At 33.3% G+C, this 16,161-nt stretch overlaps 1 protein-coding gene and 1 pseudogene across 1 annotated transcript; both read left to right on the forward strand.

Moving 5' to 3' along the window:
• Positions 1–1,094: 1,094 nt before the first annotated feature.
• EXO70A2 (exocyst subunit exo70 family protein A2) lies at positions 1,095–7,305 on the forward strand. Its single transcript, XM_012218944.4, has 11 exons — positions 1,095–1,439; positions 1,515–1,610; positions 1,967–2,172; positions 2,481–2,720; positions 3,372–3,510; positions 3,620–3,832; positions 4,720–4,925; positions 5,328–5,525; positions 5,610–5,709; positions 6,481–6,725; positions 6,966–7,305. The coding sequence occupies exons 1-11, from the start codon at positions 1,281–1,283 to the stop codon at positions 7,081–7,083; spliced, it is 1,920 nt and encodes a 639-aa protein (XP_012074334.1). The 5' UTR covers positions 1,095–1,280; the 3' UTR covers positions 7,084–7,305.
• Positions 7,306–8,825: 1,520 nt separating this feature from the next.
• Positions 8,826–13,561, forward strand: LOC149498117 (uncharacterized; annotated as a pseudogene).
• The last annotated feature ends 2,600 nt before the right edge of the window (positions 13,562–16,161 follow it).

Genomic DNA, 16,161 nt, shown 5'->3' on the forward strand with positions numbered 1-16,161 from the left:
AAAATTCAAAATGGTACAAATAGGATGGATCATACATACTAATAAATTTATACATTCTGCGCAAGTCCAGGCACATGACCAGTAAATATCAAAAAACAAATATGATATATTTTAATTAAGGGAAGAAAAGAGAAAAATGTAATGTTGGTGAAGGGTCCGCAAAGAATCGGGCCCACCAACCTAACGGAAATGGACCCTGAAAAATCCACATTCCTTCGGAACTAAACATGGCCGATTGATTGAAAACCTACTGTTCAAAATCTTTAAAATATTAAATTTAAATCAGTCCTTGAATTCACGTATACGACAAATATTATAAAATGAATTATTTTTTTTAAATGTGATTAGTATTATAGAATAAAAATAATATTATTTTAAAGGAATTCAAAAACAGTATTATATGAATTTATTATTTTTATTCTTTTTATTACATTCCAAAGTTTTGAGATATAAATTTTATCTACTCGTATGTATTGACAGAATTCAATAATTAATAATCCCATAATAATTTATTTTATTAATGAACAAACTGTTTGATTTATTTTTTTTCTAATAATTAAAAATTCAAATTTTTTAAAATTTGTCTTTTTAAAAATTAATAACCACATCAAAATTTTAGGTTTAAAATTTTCAATAGTTTTTTATCTATTCCTATTCATTTTATGAATATTTTTTCTATTAAGAACCACGTATAAGAAAAATGATTTAAAATTTTTTTATTAATGATAATATCATTAAATTATATTATTATTGTAAGTAATTACTAAAAAAGAAGAAAGTAGAAAATTTAATTTTTTTTGGTATTAAATCATTTAAAATACAAAGTCCAATGTTCAGTTAATATGAATTCGCGTAAGTAATTCCACAAAAGGATAACATGCTCATTTTTTAGTATTTAAAGATATTTTATGTCGAGGATTCGAGCTCAAATCCTTAGTTAAGGAGTAAGATATTCATGTCAACCATGTTATACCTTAGGATTAAAATTTTTATTATTTGAAATAATATGAATAATGTTATTAATTATTAAAAAATTGAAGAACATTTAATATTTACTAATGATATTTTGTGTCAATCGATATGTCTCTTCGTAACTACTTCATATTTTGTCCCCACCTGCAGCACTGCATTTCCTTTCAGGACGGAAATGAAAACCAAAAAACCGGAGGAAACAAATTCCTTACATTTCTGTAATCCGTAATATCGATCCATCAAATTCAAAAAGAACAAAGGACACAAACGAAAAGAAAGAGAACGGCAAAGGAAACTGAAAAACAAAAATGGGAGTTCCTCACACGATGGAATTGCTTCGGGAGCGAGCAACGTTCATGAAAGAAGCGTTGCAAAAAAGCCAAACCATCACTGATAGTATGGTCGCCATTCTCGGCTCCTTTGACCACCGCCTCTCCGCCCTCGAAACCGCCATGCGTCCTACTCAGGTACATTATATACTTATGTTACTATGCATAATGAGATCTAATACAATGGCGCTTTTTCTTTTTTGGTATCTGTAGATAAGAACGCATTCTATTAGAAGAGCGCATGAGAATATCGATAAATCATTGAAAGCCGCTGAGGTTATCTTGACTCAATTCGACGTTACACGGAAGGTTCGTTCTCTTTCTTTTTGTGCGTAATTGTATTGAATTTGGATCTCGAACCAATCTTTTATTTCTCATTTGGATATTACGTTTTGCATTAATTATAAATTAATAATAAATTGTAAAGCTGAATTAGAAATGCGAAGTGATATACCATTGGGAGAATCTGAGACCATTTTACCCCAGTCTTGTTTGTTCTGAATCTTTTTTGGAAACAGTATGTTTAATCTCTGTTAGCCATTTTGAATATTTAATAGCTCAATCAGTTAATTCGTTTCCCCTTAAAATTAAGAAATGCAATGTGGTTGTTTGGATAATTTCTAACTTTTTTTTTTTCTTTTCAATTTGGAAATTTGATTATGTAGGCAGAGGCTAAAATTCTGAGAGGGCCACATGAAGACTTAGAAATGTATTTAGAGGCAATTGAACAGCTGAAAAGCAATGTCAAGTTTTTTAGCAGCAATAAGAATTTTAAGAGTAGTGATGGGGTGGTTAACCATGCCAATCAATTACTTGCTAAGGCTATCTCAAAGCTAGAAGAAGAGTTTAGACAACTACTAAATAATTACAGGTTGTTTATTTTGGATATCTAAAGTTCTGTTAATTGTGCTGAATATTGTTTCCCAAAAATATAATTAGCAATTTCTCTCAAATATATATTGATTTAACTTTTGGAAAATTTTGAGTTTATCAAGAAATTGGCCTTTTCTTAACCATGGGACAAAGGACAGTAAGAGCAGTAATTTTCTTTGATTTTAATCCATATGCATATGGATTTTTTTTTAAGTTTAGAGGGACTATGGATGTGCATTATCATGTTTGATAATAATTTGACTAGTTTAGTCCCTGAAGTAAATTATGCTTCTTGTGATATTACAGCAAGCCCGTGGAACCTGATCATCTGTTTGATTGCCTTCCCAACTCTCTACGACCATCTTCAGGATCGCCTAGGCACCAAGGAGCAGCTAATGCAAAGAGTACTGAGAACAACAAGAGCTCAGAAGCTCCCATTTACACAGTTCCAACTCTTATTCCTCCAAGGGTTCTGCCACTATTACATGATCTAGCTCAACAAATGGTTCAGGCTGGCCATCAGCAACAACTTTTTAGAATCTACAGGTGATTCTTTTTCCTCCTCACTGTAAAGTCATGCCATTTTTTGTCATCTTCTATGTATATGTGTGTTTGTGTGTGTGTGTGTGTGTGTGTGCGCATGCGTGTTTGCTTTTTTAATTAAGTTTCATTACGACTCTCTGACTCAGTTAATGCAATACATAAAAGTTTGCGATGCACATATAGTAATTTGTCTGAGGACAACTTGATCCAGGGTAAAACAAAAATAACTTTAAGAAAATTTATTGTTGGTTGTGTTGTGGTATTTTTTCCAACTTATTCTGTGTGGATAGGAATAGTGAATTTTATACGGTCTTGAGTTTTGAGTCTTTGATCACGAATAGTAGAGTTGTATATGCATTTAACCCAGGAAAATCTGCACTTGCCTCATCCTTCATTTAATGGAAATAGTTTGATGCAAAATTTAGCACCAAAATGATAATATATATATATATATATATATATATATATATATATATATATATTCTGAAGAGTGCCATATAGAAGAACTTAACACTGCTAGTCTTTTTATGGAAGGATTACCTTTTAATGCATTAATACGTTATAACTAAAATTTTGGTGTTCATGTTGAGTATTATTTATTTTCATTATAGTTGGGAATTATTGATGGCAATATATGCTGATTACAAATGTTAGGGACATCCGTGCCTCAGTTTTGGAGCAGAGCCTTAGGAAATTAGGTGTTGAGAGACTCAGCAAAGATGATGTCCAGAAAATGCAATGGGAGGTTCTGGAGGCCAAGATTGGGAATTGGATACATTACATGCGGATTGCTGTAAGGATTTTAAATGAAAATGCAGTCTAGCCGATTGTTTTTCTCAGTGTTTATGAGAATTACTTTTTGTTCTTTTGATTTCTCTACTGTATTGAAATGTTTCAAACAGGTCAAACTGCTATTTGCTGGGGAAAAGAAAATTTGTGATCAAGTACTTGCTGGTGTTGATTCTCTTAGGGATCAAGTATTTGCTGAAGTCACTGTAAATAGTGTAGCTGTGCTGCTTAGTTTTGGAGAGGCCATAGCCAAAAGCAAGAGATCTCCTGAGAAATTATTTGTTTTGTTAGATATGTATGAGATTATGAGGGAACTTCAAAAAGAGGTATAATTTTACAAATTATACAGAATTTTCTTTTTTGTTTTTGGTTACAAAATTATATGACACACATTATTATTTAAGTCGTTATTTCTGTTTTAACTTAAGAGTTCTGAAACATTTGTAATTTTGGCATGGAGCTCCTGGTACAAGCATTCCAAGTAGCTTGGAAAAGGGGTTGTAAACATGAAAATATAACCACTTCTAACACTTGTTCCACTTTTGGAAGACCCTGCATTCTATCACCAGATCTCGATAGGAATCCAAATATGCTGAACCATTGATGTTATGCTCTTTCCTGGTATCTATTACTAGTCAGAATTGGATCATAATGGAATCTCAGGATGCCTCAGCTGCATAAATCACTGCACTTCCATTTGAAACCTATTGTAATGATAAACAGCTTGTCTCACCGTGACCTAGCTACTGACTATGGTACACAACTGTCATTGTTCATGCATCACGTGTGGATTGGTGGATATTGTTACAAATGGTCTGATAGGAGCAAGAATTTCCAGGAAGTGGGATTTCTTTAGGATCCACTCCAGCCTTTATAAATTATAAAGGGGTTGCAAACATGAGAACAAAACTGATACACATATTTTGTTTAACTGACCAAATCGCTGGGCTGCCGTCATTAGAATTTAAAATGGTCGCGTCTGTTTCTTCTTTGATCAAGTTCATAAATGGACCTGATATATTCAATTGAGCGTTGTGTTTGCATTCTGACCATTTTCCCCTGGCAATGGTGTTTGCTTTGCTTTTCTAATAAAACCATAACATCCATAATATATAACTTGTGTATATGCGCGTGTATTTCTCTTTTTCTTTTTTTTTTTTGTTCTATTTCTTCTTTTATTCATTATTATTCTTTTGTTTCTTCCTATGTGCAGATTGAATCACTATTTGGTAGTAAAGCTTGCATTGAAATGCGGGAAACTGCATTGAGTTTGACAAAGCGGCTAGCTCAGACAGCTCAGGAAACCTTTGGTGATTTTGAAGAAGCGGTCGAAAAAGATGCTACCAAAACTGCTGTTCTTGATGGAACTGTACATCCTCTGACTAGCTATGTGATAAACTACGTGAAGTTTCTATTCGAGTAAGTTGTGATTTCTTTTTTCTTCATTTTTTTTTTTTCAAGAATCTTTAATTTATCATATAGAGTTTAATAACTTTATTTTCATAATTTTTGAGTTGCCCGAGTTAGTCCAAGCATTCCCTTTCTTTGAATTGTTTGATATTACCAGTATTTGGGATAAGATACTTTCGTTGTTGAACTGAATTTTAAGTAGCATTTCCTTACCTTTGAATTCTGTTCTTAAAGCTCTCCTACTTTATTTTCTGAAGCACGCACTAGCAATTTCCAATACTATTCATTCTCTTGTAGCCCCTTTCTTGAATGTTGTAAACTGGCTTCTCCTTGCAGTTGGTTGTGGTACCTGATTTTCTTTCAAAATATTTTGCAATTTGCATCTCATCATTTGTCTTTCAATTTACACAGTTACCAATCAACATTGAAGCAACTCTTTCAAGAGTTTGATGCAAGTGATCCAGAAGCTCAGTTGGCAACAGTAACTACAAGGATTATGCAGGCTCTTCAGAATAACTTGGATGGGAAATCCAAACAGTACAGAGATCCTGCACTAACTCAACTATTTCTGATGAACAACATTCACTATATAGTGAGATCTGTGCGGAGGTTGTTTCAAATTCAGAGTGTTTTATTCAAGAGATAGTGAAAATCTTTTCATGCTAATTTGCAGTTTTAAAATCTTATTTACAGGTCAGAAGCGAAGGATTTGTTGGGAGATGACTGGGTGCAAATACATAGGAGGATCGTACAGCAGCATGCTAATCAGTACAAGAGGGTTTCTTGGGCTAAGGTTTTCTATTTTACTTCTAACTATATTGGTTTTCCACTCTTTAATTTTTCTTGACAATGATGTTGTTTGGAGCTGTTTCCAAGATGTGAATATTTTCTCTTCTAGGTCTTTGCCTATTGTTGAGGAAGCAGGATCATTTTTGTAATTCTATATGCTTTGCTTAAATATAGAACACTATAACTGATTTTCAATTAGTTAAGATGGAGAATTTTTTCATAACAATCCACATGATGGGCAAATTTTGTACTTGTCCTCTCGCAATAGAAATTACAAACAGCTAGTTGCTTGCCATGACTCTTTGTATACTGGTCACAAGAATTCATATTGGGCCTTATTTTCAAGATCTTATAGTTTATACACTACAAAAGTTCACTATCTTTGGCTCTAGGGATCTAAATGTTTGATATAAAATTGGCATCCTAGACTCCAACAAGTAATATGCTATGCATAATTATTTGCACAAATTTTAATAGATGTGCCAGGGCATCTCTAAACCGATGCTGTCATGTCCATTTGATTGTTGTGCACCTTGTGACTCTCTGTTTGCATAATCATTTTTCATGAGAAACATCTTATTATCTAAAAGCTCATAGTGTCCTCAATGGTGCCCAGGTGGATACTTCTTGCTTCGTGTTATCATGTTGCATGTGCTAGCAGCTAGTCAAAACTTTTTTTTTTTTTTTCAATTTTTAACTAATAACTGATGTTAAAAACTCTATACTTTGTCTATATGGTCTTATCTGTTAATTAATTTGTACCTTTTATGTGCAGATTCTGCAATGCCTCACAGTTCAAGGCCTTGGTTCAAGCGGTGGATCTGGAATGGCAACCGATAGTGGTGGACTTTCAAGAGCAATGGTGAAAGATAGGTTCAAGACCTTCAACATACAATTTGAAGAGCTTCATCAAAGACAATCTCAGTGGACAGTTCCTGACAGTGAATTGCGCGAATCTCTGAGACTGGCTGTTGCGGAAGTCCTCTTGCCTGCATACAGATCTTTCTTGAAACGCTTTGGGTAATGTCTTCCTATCCTTGATAGCTATTACTCATCTCCTTGAAGCTGTTTTCCAAAACTGCCTTTGAATTTTTTTTTTTTTCCAAATTTCTTCTGTTTTCAACAGCTTCTAGTAAACCATAGTTTGAGAAAAGCTAAAAAGTCTTTAACTTCTTACAAACTATGATTTGAGAAGCTTCACATAATACAAAGAACAGTTCATCAAAAGCAGTTGAGTGACATACTGCTTATGTGTTACAGGCCAATGATTGATGGTGGGAAAAACCCACAAAAGTACATCAGGTACACTCCTGAGGATCTTGATCACATGCTAAATGAGTTCTTTGAGGGTAAGACGTGGAATGAACAAAAGCGGTAAACATGTACAAAAGATCTCTCTCTCTCTCTCTCTATATATATATATAGATATATATATATATATTCTTTTTTCCAATATTGCAATTAGATACTTGGGCATTATTAACAAATGCAGTTCATTGTAAAATTCATGGCTAAACAATAGGTGCCCTTTTCATTTGTAATAATCCTTGCGGTTCCATCTTCTTGAAAATCCCAGTTTGCTTATAGATTTCATTTGCTATTCTTGGGTATGCTCATGAGAAAAACTGTCAAAAATCTCAAAGCATGTCTCTTTTTAACTTGAATCAAGTTTGCCTGGATTTAGTGAGGCCTGAAATTTACAAAACCTTAGCTACGAAAGACTAACCACCTAACGTCTTCTACAAGAGGTCGTTAGAATTGACCAAACGACAAGAAACGACTGGCAAAAATGAGCTCAGAGGTCTGTTATGTAAATGGCTCTAGTTTGATTATATCATTATTGATTGTAGAAGATACGAGCTGTTGTTCACTGAAAACGCAAGAGAGGGAACAACTCAACATCATTTTCCCAAAATTATTCACTTATAAGTCAAAACCGCTTAAAGAAACTTGCTTTCTAATTCAAAAGCCAACAGGGTTTTTATCACTCACTTCCTTAACCTTTTGTTCTACTGCAAAGACGGTGGCATAATCAATGAAAAAATTCAATAATATTAATTAGTCTCTGTCTCATTTTGTTTGCTTGTTATTTCTATTTTGGATATTCCAAAATGTTTTCAAGGTTTCTAAATTTAGACATGTAAATTATTTTTTCTATAATAACTTTTATAATTGTTCGTTGAACGAAAAACTTTTAGTATTTTAATGAGTTATTAAGGGTAAAGAAGGACAAAATTCTTAATATGCGTGTTTTGTCAAATTATTCAAACAAAAAGAAACGAAAGGAGTATTTATTATTTTCTTGATCCCATTATAACGAAACGTTCAACTCCCCTTGGTTCCCGTATAATGATCCAAACCTCAGTGGCAATTTTATTACGGTTGAGATTGCATTCAGTTAAGCTGCTATGGTGGTTATGTCGTTGCGGTTGAACAAGTAATTTAGTCGGGTAGAACTTGCCATTATTTTCCATTTGCCAGTTTGCTATGGCGGTTATGTCATTGTGGTTGAACAAGTAATTTAATTGCCATTTGCTAGTTTGCTATGGCGGTTATGTCGTTGTGATTCAACAAGTAATTTAGTCAGCAGGACTTGCCAGTATTTGCCGTTTGCTAGTTTAAACAAGTCACTTTCAAATCTTGAATGAAGAATGTTACCGAGGGAATTGATTGTATCAAAGAATAATTCAAGCTTACTGAATTAGAATTTAAAATATAAAATATGATTATGTATTTAAACAACTAGGCTTATTCGAATATCAACAGCAAATTAAAGTATGTATCCAAAAAACTCAAATTTAGAAATTTTAACAAATTCAAAACAGAAGAAAATAGTAAACTGAATTAGTCTATGAAAATTAAAAAAAAAAAGTGTTTAAAAAGACAGATCAACATGTAATTCTAGAAAGATACATTTGTCATAAATTCAGTTGTTAATTTTTAAACTTGCAATGCAACTTACAAATTAAATTATTTTCAAGTCAAATTTAGATCTTTTTGTTTAGAATTCATTTAAAATTTTTACATAAAATTTGATTTAGTTATATTCAATTTCATAAAATTGAATTGGTAAAACTTAATTTTTTTTTTTTTGGTGTTTTGTCATGGAGAAGTATAACATTTATGTGGAGATGACAAGCCTCTTTGTTGAAGGGGATGGGGACGGGGGTCTAGCGTGTGCGGAGGAAGACTTGTCCAGGGAGGAGGACTACTCGCTCTGCCTTGTAGGGCGTTTTCTTACTGAAAGAGTCATTAACTACAATGCGATGATCCAGACCATGGCCTCGCTTTGGCATCCAACCTTAGGGATGCAAGCGAAGGAGTTGCACGGTGAGCTTTATATATTTCAGTTTTTCCATGAGGTCGATATGAATAGGGTGTTGGAGATGTCCTCATGGAAGTTTGATAATCATCTCTTATTGTTGGAGCGTTTGGCATGTTTAATCATCCCACTGAGGTCCCTTTGTTTTTTACGTTGTTATGGGTCTAGATACATTATCTGCAGGCGGGCTTTAAATCTGAACGCATTGTTACGAACATTGGAGATAGTATTGGCCAGTTTGTTTTTGCTGATCCTAATAACTTTTGTGGGATTTGGCAGTCCTGTTTACGAGTTTGGGTTCACTTTGATGTGCGTAAGGCTCTACGGAAAGGGATTCGCTTGAAAAAAGCTGGTGGGGATTGGTTCTGGGCGTCCTTTAAGTATGAATGGTTGTCGAGTTTTTGTTTAATTTGTGGCTTATTGGGGCATGCTAAGCAGTTCTGTCAAACTGGTTGAGTTGGGTCCTGATCGTGTTGTCTGTACGTTCTCCGCCGATCTTCAAGATCCTAATCGGCGTTCACAAAGTACTACTGGAGCACGGTTGCTCCGTCCATCAGCGGCAGGATTTGGTGGGACGTTTGATGTCCGTTTTCTAAATGATCCTAAAAATCTTGGGGTAGGATATTTTCCAAGTCATGATTTAGATTCGGTTCAGCATAATCTGCATGGCGGGATTCGTGGCACGATTTTGGGGACAATGTTGCTGTTGGCTATTTACTAGGCTCCTATTCTTCTGGTGGGTTGGTTTTCTCTGAGTCCAAGCGAAAGCATCCAAGCCAGGAGAATAATTCTGAAGTGGGCCTTGGTGGTCCAGTTGAGGCGGGTTCTGGTGTTCAGGCCTTCCTAGCAACATGAGTTCTCTTAGCTGGAACTATCGTGGGCTGGGCAACCCGCCGTGGGTTTAGGCCCTTCAAGAAATTGTTAGGAGAAGCAGCCCAATTTTATTTTTCTTATTGAAACATTTTGTTTGGAAAATAAAATTAATGAAATAAAGTCTTCATTGGGCTATGATGGTTTCTTTTCTATTGTTTGTGTGGGATATAGTTGTGGTTCGGCTTTTCTTCGGAAATCTATTTCTTCTATTCACCTCCTTAATATTTCTTCTCGTTGCATTGATGTTGAGGTTGAAGTCGATGATGTTGGTAAATGGCAGATCTCTGGCTTCTATGGTCACCCTGATAGATCCTGTCATTTTGAATGATGAAATCTTCTTCGTAATTTAGCTGACTGTAGTTTGCTGCTTTGGCTTTGCTTTGGTTATTTTAACACTATTATGGCAGCTCACGAGAAGCGAGGAGGTCGCTGACAGCCTACTTCTCAGATTCAATGCTTTCGTCAGGCTATGGAGGAAGCGGGGTTATGTGATTTTCCAATGGGGGGTTACAAGTTCACTTGGGAAACAGGGAGGGGTTCGGATAGGTGGGTTGAAGTGAAGTTGGATCGGGTGCTTACTTCTCCTTCCTGGAGAGGCTTATTTCCATGAGCCCAAGCTTATACTATGGACTTTTCCTCTTCTGACCATCTTCTGGTGTTTATGGAGGTGCATCACCTGGTTCCTCGGGTTGTAGCAAGGAAATTCCATTTTGAAAATTCGGGTATGGGAACCTCAATATCGACAGATTGTTTCAGATTCTCGGCTTCTTTCCTCTGATGCTGATGTTTTTGGTAAATTACATCGTTGTGGTGAAGCTTTTTTTGGGTGGGGTGTGGATTTGTGAAACTTGCACAAGGTGGAGTTACAGCAATGCCATTCTGTTGCATAGGTGTCCTGGGTCGAGGGTGCGAGAGGAGGTTGAGCAATTTATGGCGGCTAAAAAAAAATTTCAAAAATTACCTAATGAGCGGGAAGTCCAATGGAAGCAACGTGCTAAGGCTTTTTGGTTGAAAGAAGGGGATTCTAATGCCTATATTTTTTCATGCTATAGCTAAGGCTCGACATAAAAAAAAAAGAACTTTTTGACGTTTGAAGGATGCTTCTGGGGTGTGCGTGACAGGGGGCAGGTATGGAGGAAGTCATTTCAGATTATTTTTTGAATATTTTCCACACTAATCCTAGTGATATGAATTCGGTTTTGGATCATGTTCCGGAGTGTGTGTCCCTTGCTCTTAATGACTTATTGCTAGCTCCATATTCTCCTGAGGACGTAAAGTGTGCAGTTTTTGGTTTGAAACCGGATAAGTCTCCAGGTTTTGACGGCTTCAATCCAAGTTTTAATCAGCATCATTGGGATATTATTGGGTCGGATATTATAGCGACATGTATTACTCTTTTGCAGTCAGGTGTGTTTCTTCTAGGCTGAATGAGACAGCTTTGGTTCTTATTCCTAAGAAATCTGATCCGGAGAGTATGTCAGATTTGCGGCATATTCCATTGTGTAATGTGTTCTACAAGATTATGTTGAAAATGATTGCTAATTGGCAAAATTAGATTTTATCCATTATTATTTCCCCATCTCAGAATGCTTTTGTTCCTAGTCGTAGCATCAATGATAGTAGCATTATAGCTTATGAATTAATGCACTATTTTAAATAGAAAAGGAGTGGACGTGATGGTTATGTTGCTCTAAAAATGGATATCAGTTAATTATGGAATTTTATGTCGGAGTGGAGTTTTATGTCGGCTATTCTTTCTAAGATGGGTTTTGCAGCATAATGGATTCAATTAATTATGGAATGCATCTCTACGGTATAGTATCGGGTTATTCATGATGGTATGGAGATTGGCCCTATTTTCCCTTCTCATGGATTGTGGCAGGGCGATTCGATCTCTCCTTATCTTTTCATCTTGTGTACTGAAGGTTTTTCCTGTCTGATATCGTATCATGTTTCGAGGGGTGTTTTGCATGGGTGTCGTATTTTTAGAGGTGCACCGGTTATCTCGCATCTATTTTTTGCAGATGATAGTTTGCTTGTGTTTCATGCTAAAGAGGTGGAAGTTGTTACTGTGAAAAGTATTATTACGCTTTATGTCCAGGCCTCTGGGCAAGTAATTAATTTCTCGAAATCTTCTATTGGTTTCAGTGGGAATGTTTTGCAGGATATTCATCGCCAAGTTTGTTCTGTTTTGGAGGTGGTGGAGCATGGTAGTTTAGGTACCTATCTTGGTTTGCCGTCTGTTATTGGTCGTAATAAGGTTGAGGTGTTTCAGTTTACTAAGGATTGAGTGTGGCAGAAGTTGCATTCATGGAAGAGGCGTTGTCTTTTGAGGGCTGGCAAGGAAGTGATGCTAAAGACAGTTTTGCAGGCCATGTCGAATTATGTCATGAATTTGTTCTTACTTCCAAAGTCCCTTTGTGGCGAGTTGCAGCGTCTTTTTAATGCTTATTGGTGGTGTAAGGGATTGAATCATGAGAAGGGTATTCACTAGATGAGCTGGGATAGAATGTGCAGGCTGAGGTGTTTCGGTGGTCTTGGTTTTAAACGTTTACATGAATTTAATTTGGCTATGTTGGGTAAGCAAGCTTGATCTCTTCTGTCTTCTCCTGGATCTTTAGTTTCTTGGCTTCTTAAAGCCAGGTATTTTCCGGATAGGTCTTTTTTGGATTCCGAGCTGGGGTCTAATCTGAGCTTCATTTGGCAGAGTTTATGGGAAACTAAGCATTTTTTCGCCGCGGTTTATGCTGGAAAGTGGGTCCGGGTTCGAATATTATGGTATGGGATGATCCGTGGCTGCCTTCTTCTATTAATTCTATGGTCTCTTCTCCTCGATCTTCGTTGTCTACAGTGTTCCTGGTTTCTGATCTTATAAGTAATGGTCAATGGGATGAGCAACTCATTTGCCAGACTTCTAACGAAGAGGATACGATGGCTATTTCTGCTATTCTGTTGAGTTTATCTTGTAAGGAGGATATGTTGATTTGGAAATTTGATAACAAGAGTAAGTACTCTGTCCGCAGCGCATATCGTGCTTCGACTGATTTTCCATGGCTTTCCCGGTCTTCCTGTTCTTTGGCGGCTTGGAGGAAGTTTTGGTATGTTAAAGCACCACAAAAGGTTATGAACTTAGTTTGGCAAACTTGTAATGGAGCTCTTCCCAGTCTTGATCTAATGCAGCAACTCTGTGTCATGCAGATTCTGAGTTTGTGTTTTATATTTTTGTGCTTTGACCTTTTGTCAAATCTTGCTGGGCCCTAACGCAGGTTCACTAGGTTGTCCCTATGGCTTCTTATTTCTTTGAGTGGCTTTCCAGTGTTCTGTTGTCTGCATCTATGTATGACGTTGCTATTGTGATAATGTTCTGTTGGTCGGTCTGGTAGTTTCGTAATGAGGTTGTTTGGCAAGCTAAATCCTGTTCGTCATCTCAGGTGGTTCAACGGGCGCTACATATGTTGCAGGACTGAGGTATTATTGATTGTAAATCTCTTTTGACAGAGATTTCTGGAATTGTTGTTTTGTTTATTTGTCGATCTGCGAATGGGGTTGCCCATAGTTTAGCTAAGGCATCCCATTCTGTGTTTGATCAGGTTGAATTTCTTAATTCATCTCCTATTTGTATTGACCATCTTTTAAGGTTTGAAAGCCTTTAGTTATCCAATCTTACCATTCTTCAAATTCAAAAAAAAAAAAAAAAAAAAAAAAAAAAAAAAAAAAAAAAAAAAAAAAAAAAAAACTCAATTTTTATATCAGTAAATTATATAATGACTTGTTGAAAAGAATTTCTTTTCTTAAAAAAGCAATCATAAAATTAATTATATACCGATAAACTTTAATAAAAAGTAAAAAAAAAATCAAAATTATAAGTCATGCTTTAAAATAATGATTAATATATTAATTATTAATATAATTACATTAATTATTTTGCATGAATATAACATTGTGTCTGCATTTTAAATATATATATTTGTCTCCGCCACTCTGTTATATCATTCTGTTAATTTTTTGTATGTTTTCATCAAAAATTATGATTTTATTCTTGTATTTTGCCAAAATTAATGAATATGTAATTATAATTATTGACTATTTTATTGTTGTATTTAGTAATATTAACTAATTTATCATTATATTTAATGAAAATGTACAAAAAATTGATGACATGATACAGTAGTATAACAGAGATAAAAGATAGAGACTACATTACATATTTCTAAAAATGCACAGGCAAAGTTATTTGTTTTAAAAAAAATACAAGGATAAAATAATTATTGTTTATTTTCATTTTTTGAATATTCTTAGATTTTTTTTAGTAATATAATTTATAACAAATCAATGAATTCAATGACCTTCCAATGTCATTCAAGAAAATTAGATACTTAGGATAAATAATGAGATTGCCAAAAATACACCATATTAAATTTATGAATTAATAAACATATCTTTAAAGATTTTAATTTTATTAGCTAAAAAGTAATTGATTTGATTGTTTATGATATTTCCTTCTTTAATTCAAATTATGTTACCAAAAATATAATTATAAATTAAAGTAATATTTATTTTCCTATAAATTTAAATTAAAGTAAATAAAATTATGTAGGAAAAATGTACCACCATCATTAACTTTCAGTCACATTTATAGTATCTTACTTAGGAACTAAATTAAATAAATAAAGCAATAAATGTTCTGATAAATAACTAGAAATATTAGTTTTATTTGTAAAAAAAAGGTAATTTAATATAATTAGTTATATTAGTTCTTTACACAAATTGAAATTCTATTGATTAAAAAATAAAATAAAAAATTACCAAAAGCAAATTATTAGAACTTTTGTCATATCTTAATTAGGCATTGTATTCTTATGCAAGTTTTATCATATTTAGAAATTATATATTATATATTACCACTGATTTATTTTATCTATGTAAGTTTTATTTACTTTCATTATCAAGTATACATTGGACATTCATGGCTCGACTTATTATTATTATGATCAATAAATTGATATATTAATTTTTATTTTTATTAATTCTAATTTGATATATAGCTATTTTTTATATCTTATCAACATTTCATTATCAATTGTAATTGAACTTTCAAATTTCCTAACTTTTATTTTGTGTTGTGCATAAAATATTATAATATTAGAAAATAATTATTTTCTAAAAACACTCATTGTTATTATTTTTAGAGTTGAGTAAATATTTTCTTATTCTATAGTGAACTTAAATTTTTTATTAATTGTTATGAATCTTTTTTGTGATTTTTGGATTATGAATTTTTATATCCAAATTTTGTAGAAAAGAATATATATGAATATGGAGGAAAATTCAAATTGTAGTAAATATTTCATCTAATTATCAATTTAGATTTTACTTATATTTTATTAATTATTGTCTTCAATTATTTTTTTGATTGAGAATTAAAATAACAATCAATATCATTCTTAATAAATAATAAAAAACTATAAATTAAATAAAGATTATCTATAACAAAAGGTGACACGTGCAATACACATTCTTAAATGCTATTAGGTATTACATGAGTAAATGTAATCGGTTCAAGATGGATTCAAGTAATAAAAGTGAATTTTCAAATGAGACATTTACAGATTTTGGATATTTAATTTATAATTTAATTTAGATCGAAATAATACATTTTAAATGATTATCCAACCTATTGAATACCTTAGACCCAATAAAGAAGAATCTATAATTATTAAGTTAATTACTAAGCTACTATACAAGGTAAAGATTAAAAGAAATGAAAGAAATGAAATGAAAAAAATAATAATAATAATAATCGATACAAACGCACTTGTACCTTGGATTTGGGATTTGAAGGATCATTCCATATAATTTTTTTTATTAGAAGTAAGATGTGTTAATTTTTTTCGCTAGTATAGCATAAAAGTATTTAACTCTTTTTAGTAAGTGTATTTTCTGAAATTAGTACTTATTCTCATCTTATGAAAATCGAGATCGATTACTACAGTAATCGTTGATGTTAACATATTTTTTTGGAAAGAATTAATAGCCAATATTATTCATACAAATCCCTCAAAAATTCTATAAGCTTCATATGCATAATGCATATATAGTATATGTAAGTTTGACTTTGTTTGAGAAAATAATTTTATTAACTTATTATTGGTAATTGATCTATATAAGCATAATATAATCCACCAAACAACACAAACTATTCCATTTCCCCTAAATATAGTCTCTCACAAATCTACATTTCTCTAATATCTCTCTCAATAC

The sequence above is a fragment of the Jatropha curcas genome, chromosome 2 (genome assembly GCF_041381405.1).
Source record: "Jatropha curcas cultivar XTBG-Jc1 chromosome 2, XTBG_Jcur_1.0, whole genome shotgun sequence".
In the NCBI taxonomy this organism is placed as follows: domain Eukaryota; kingdom Viridiplantae; phylum Streptophyta; class Magnoliopsida; order Malpighiales; family Euphorbiaceae; genus Jatropha; species Jatropha curcas.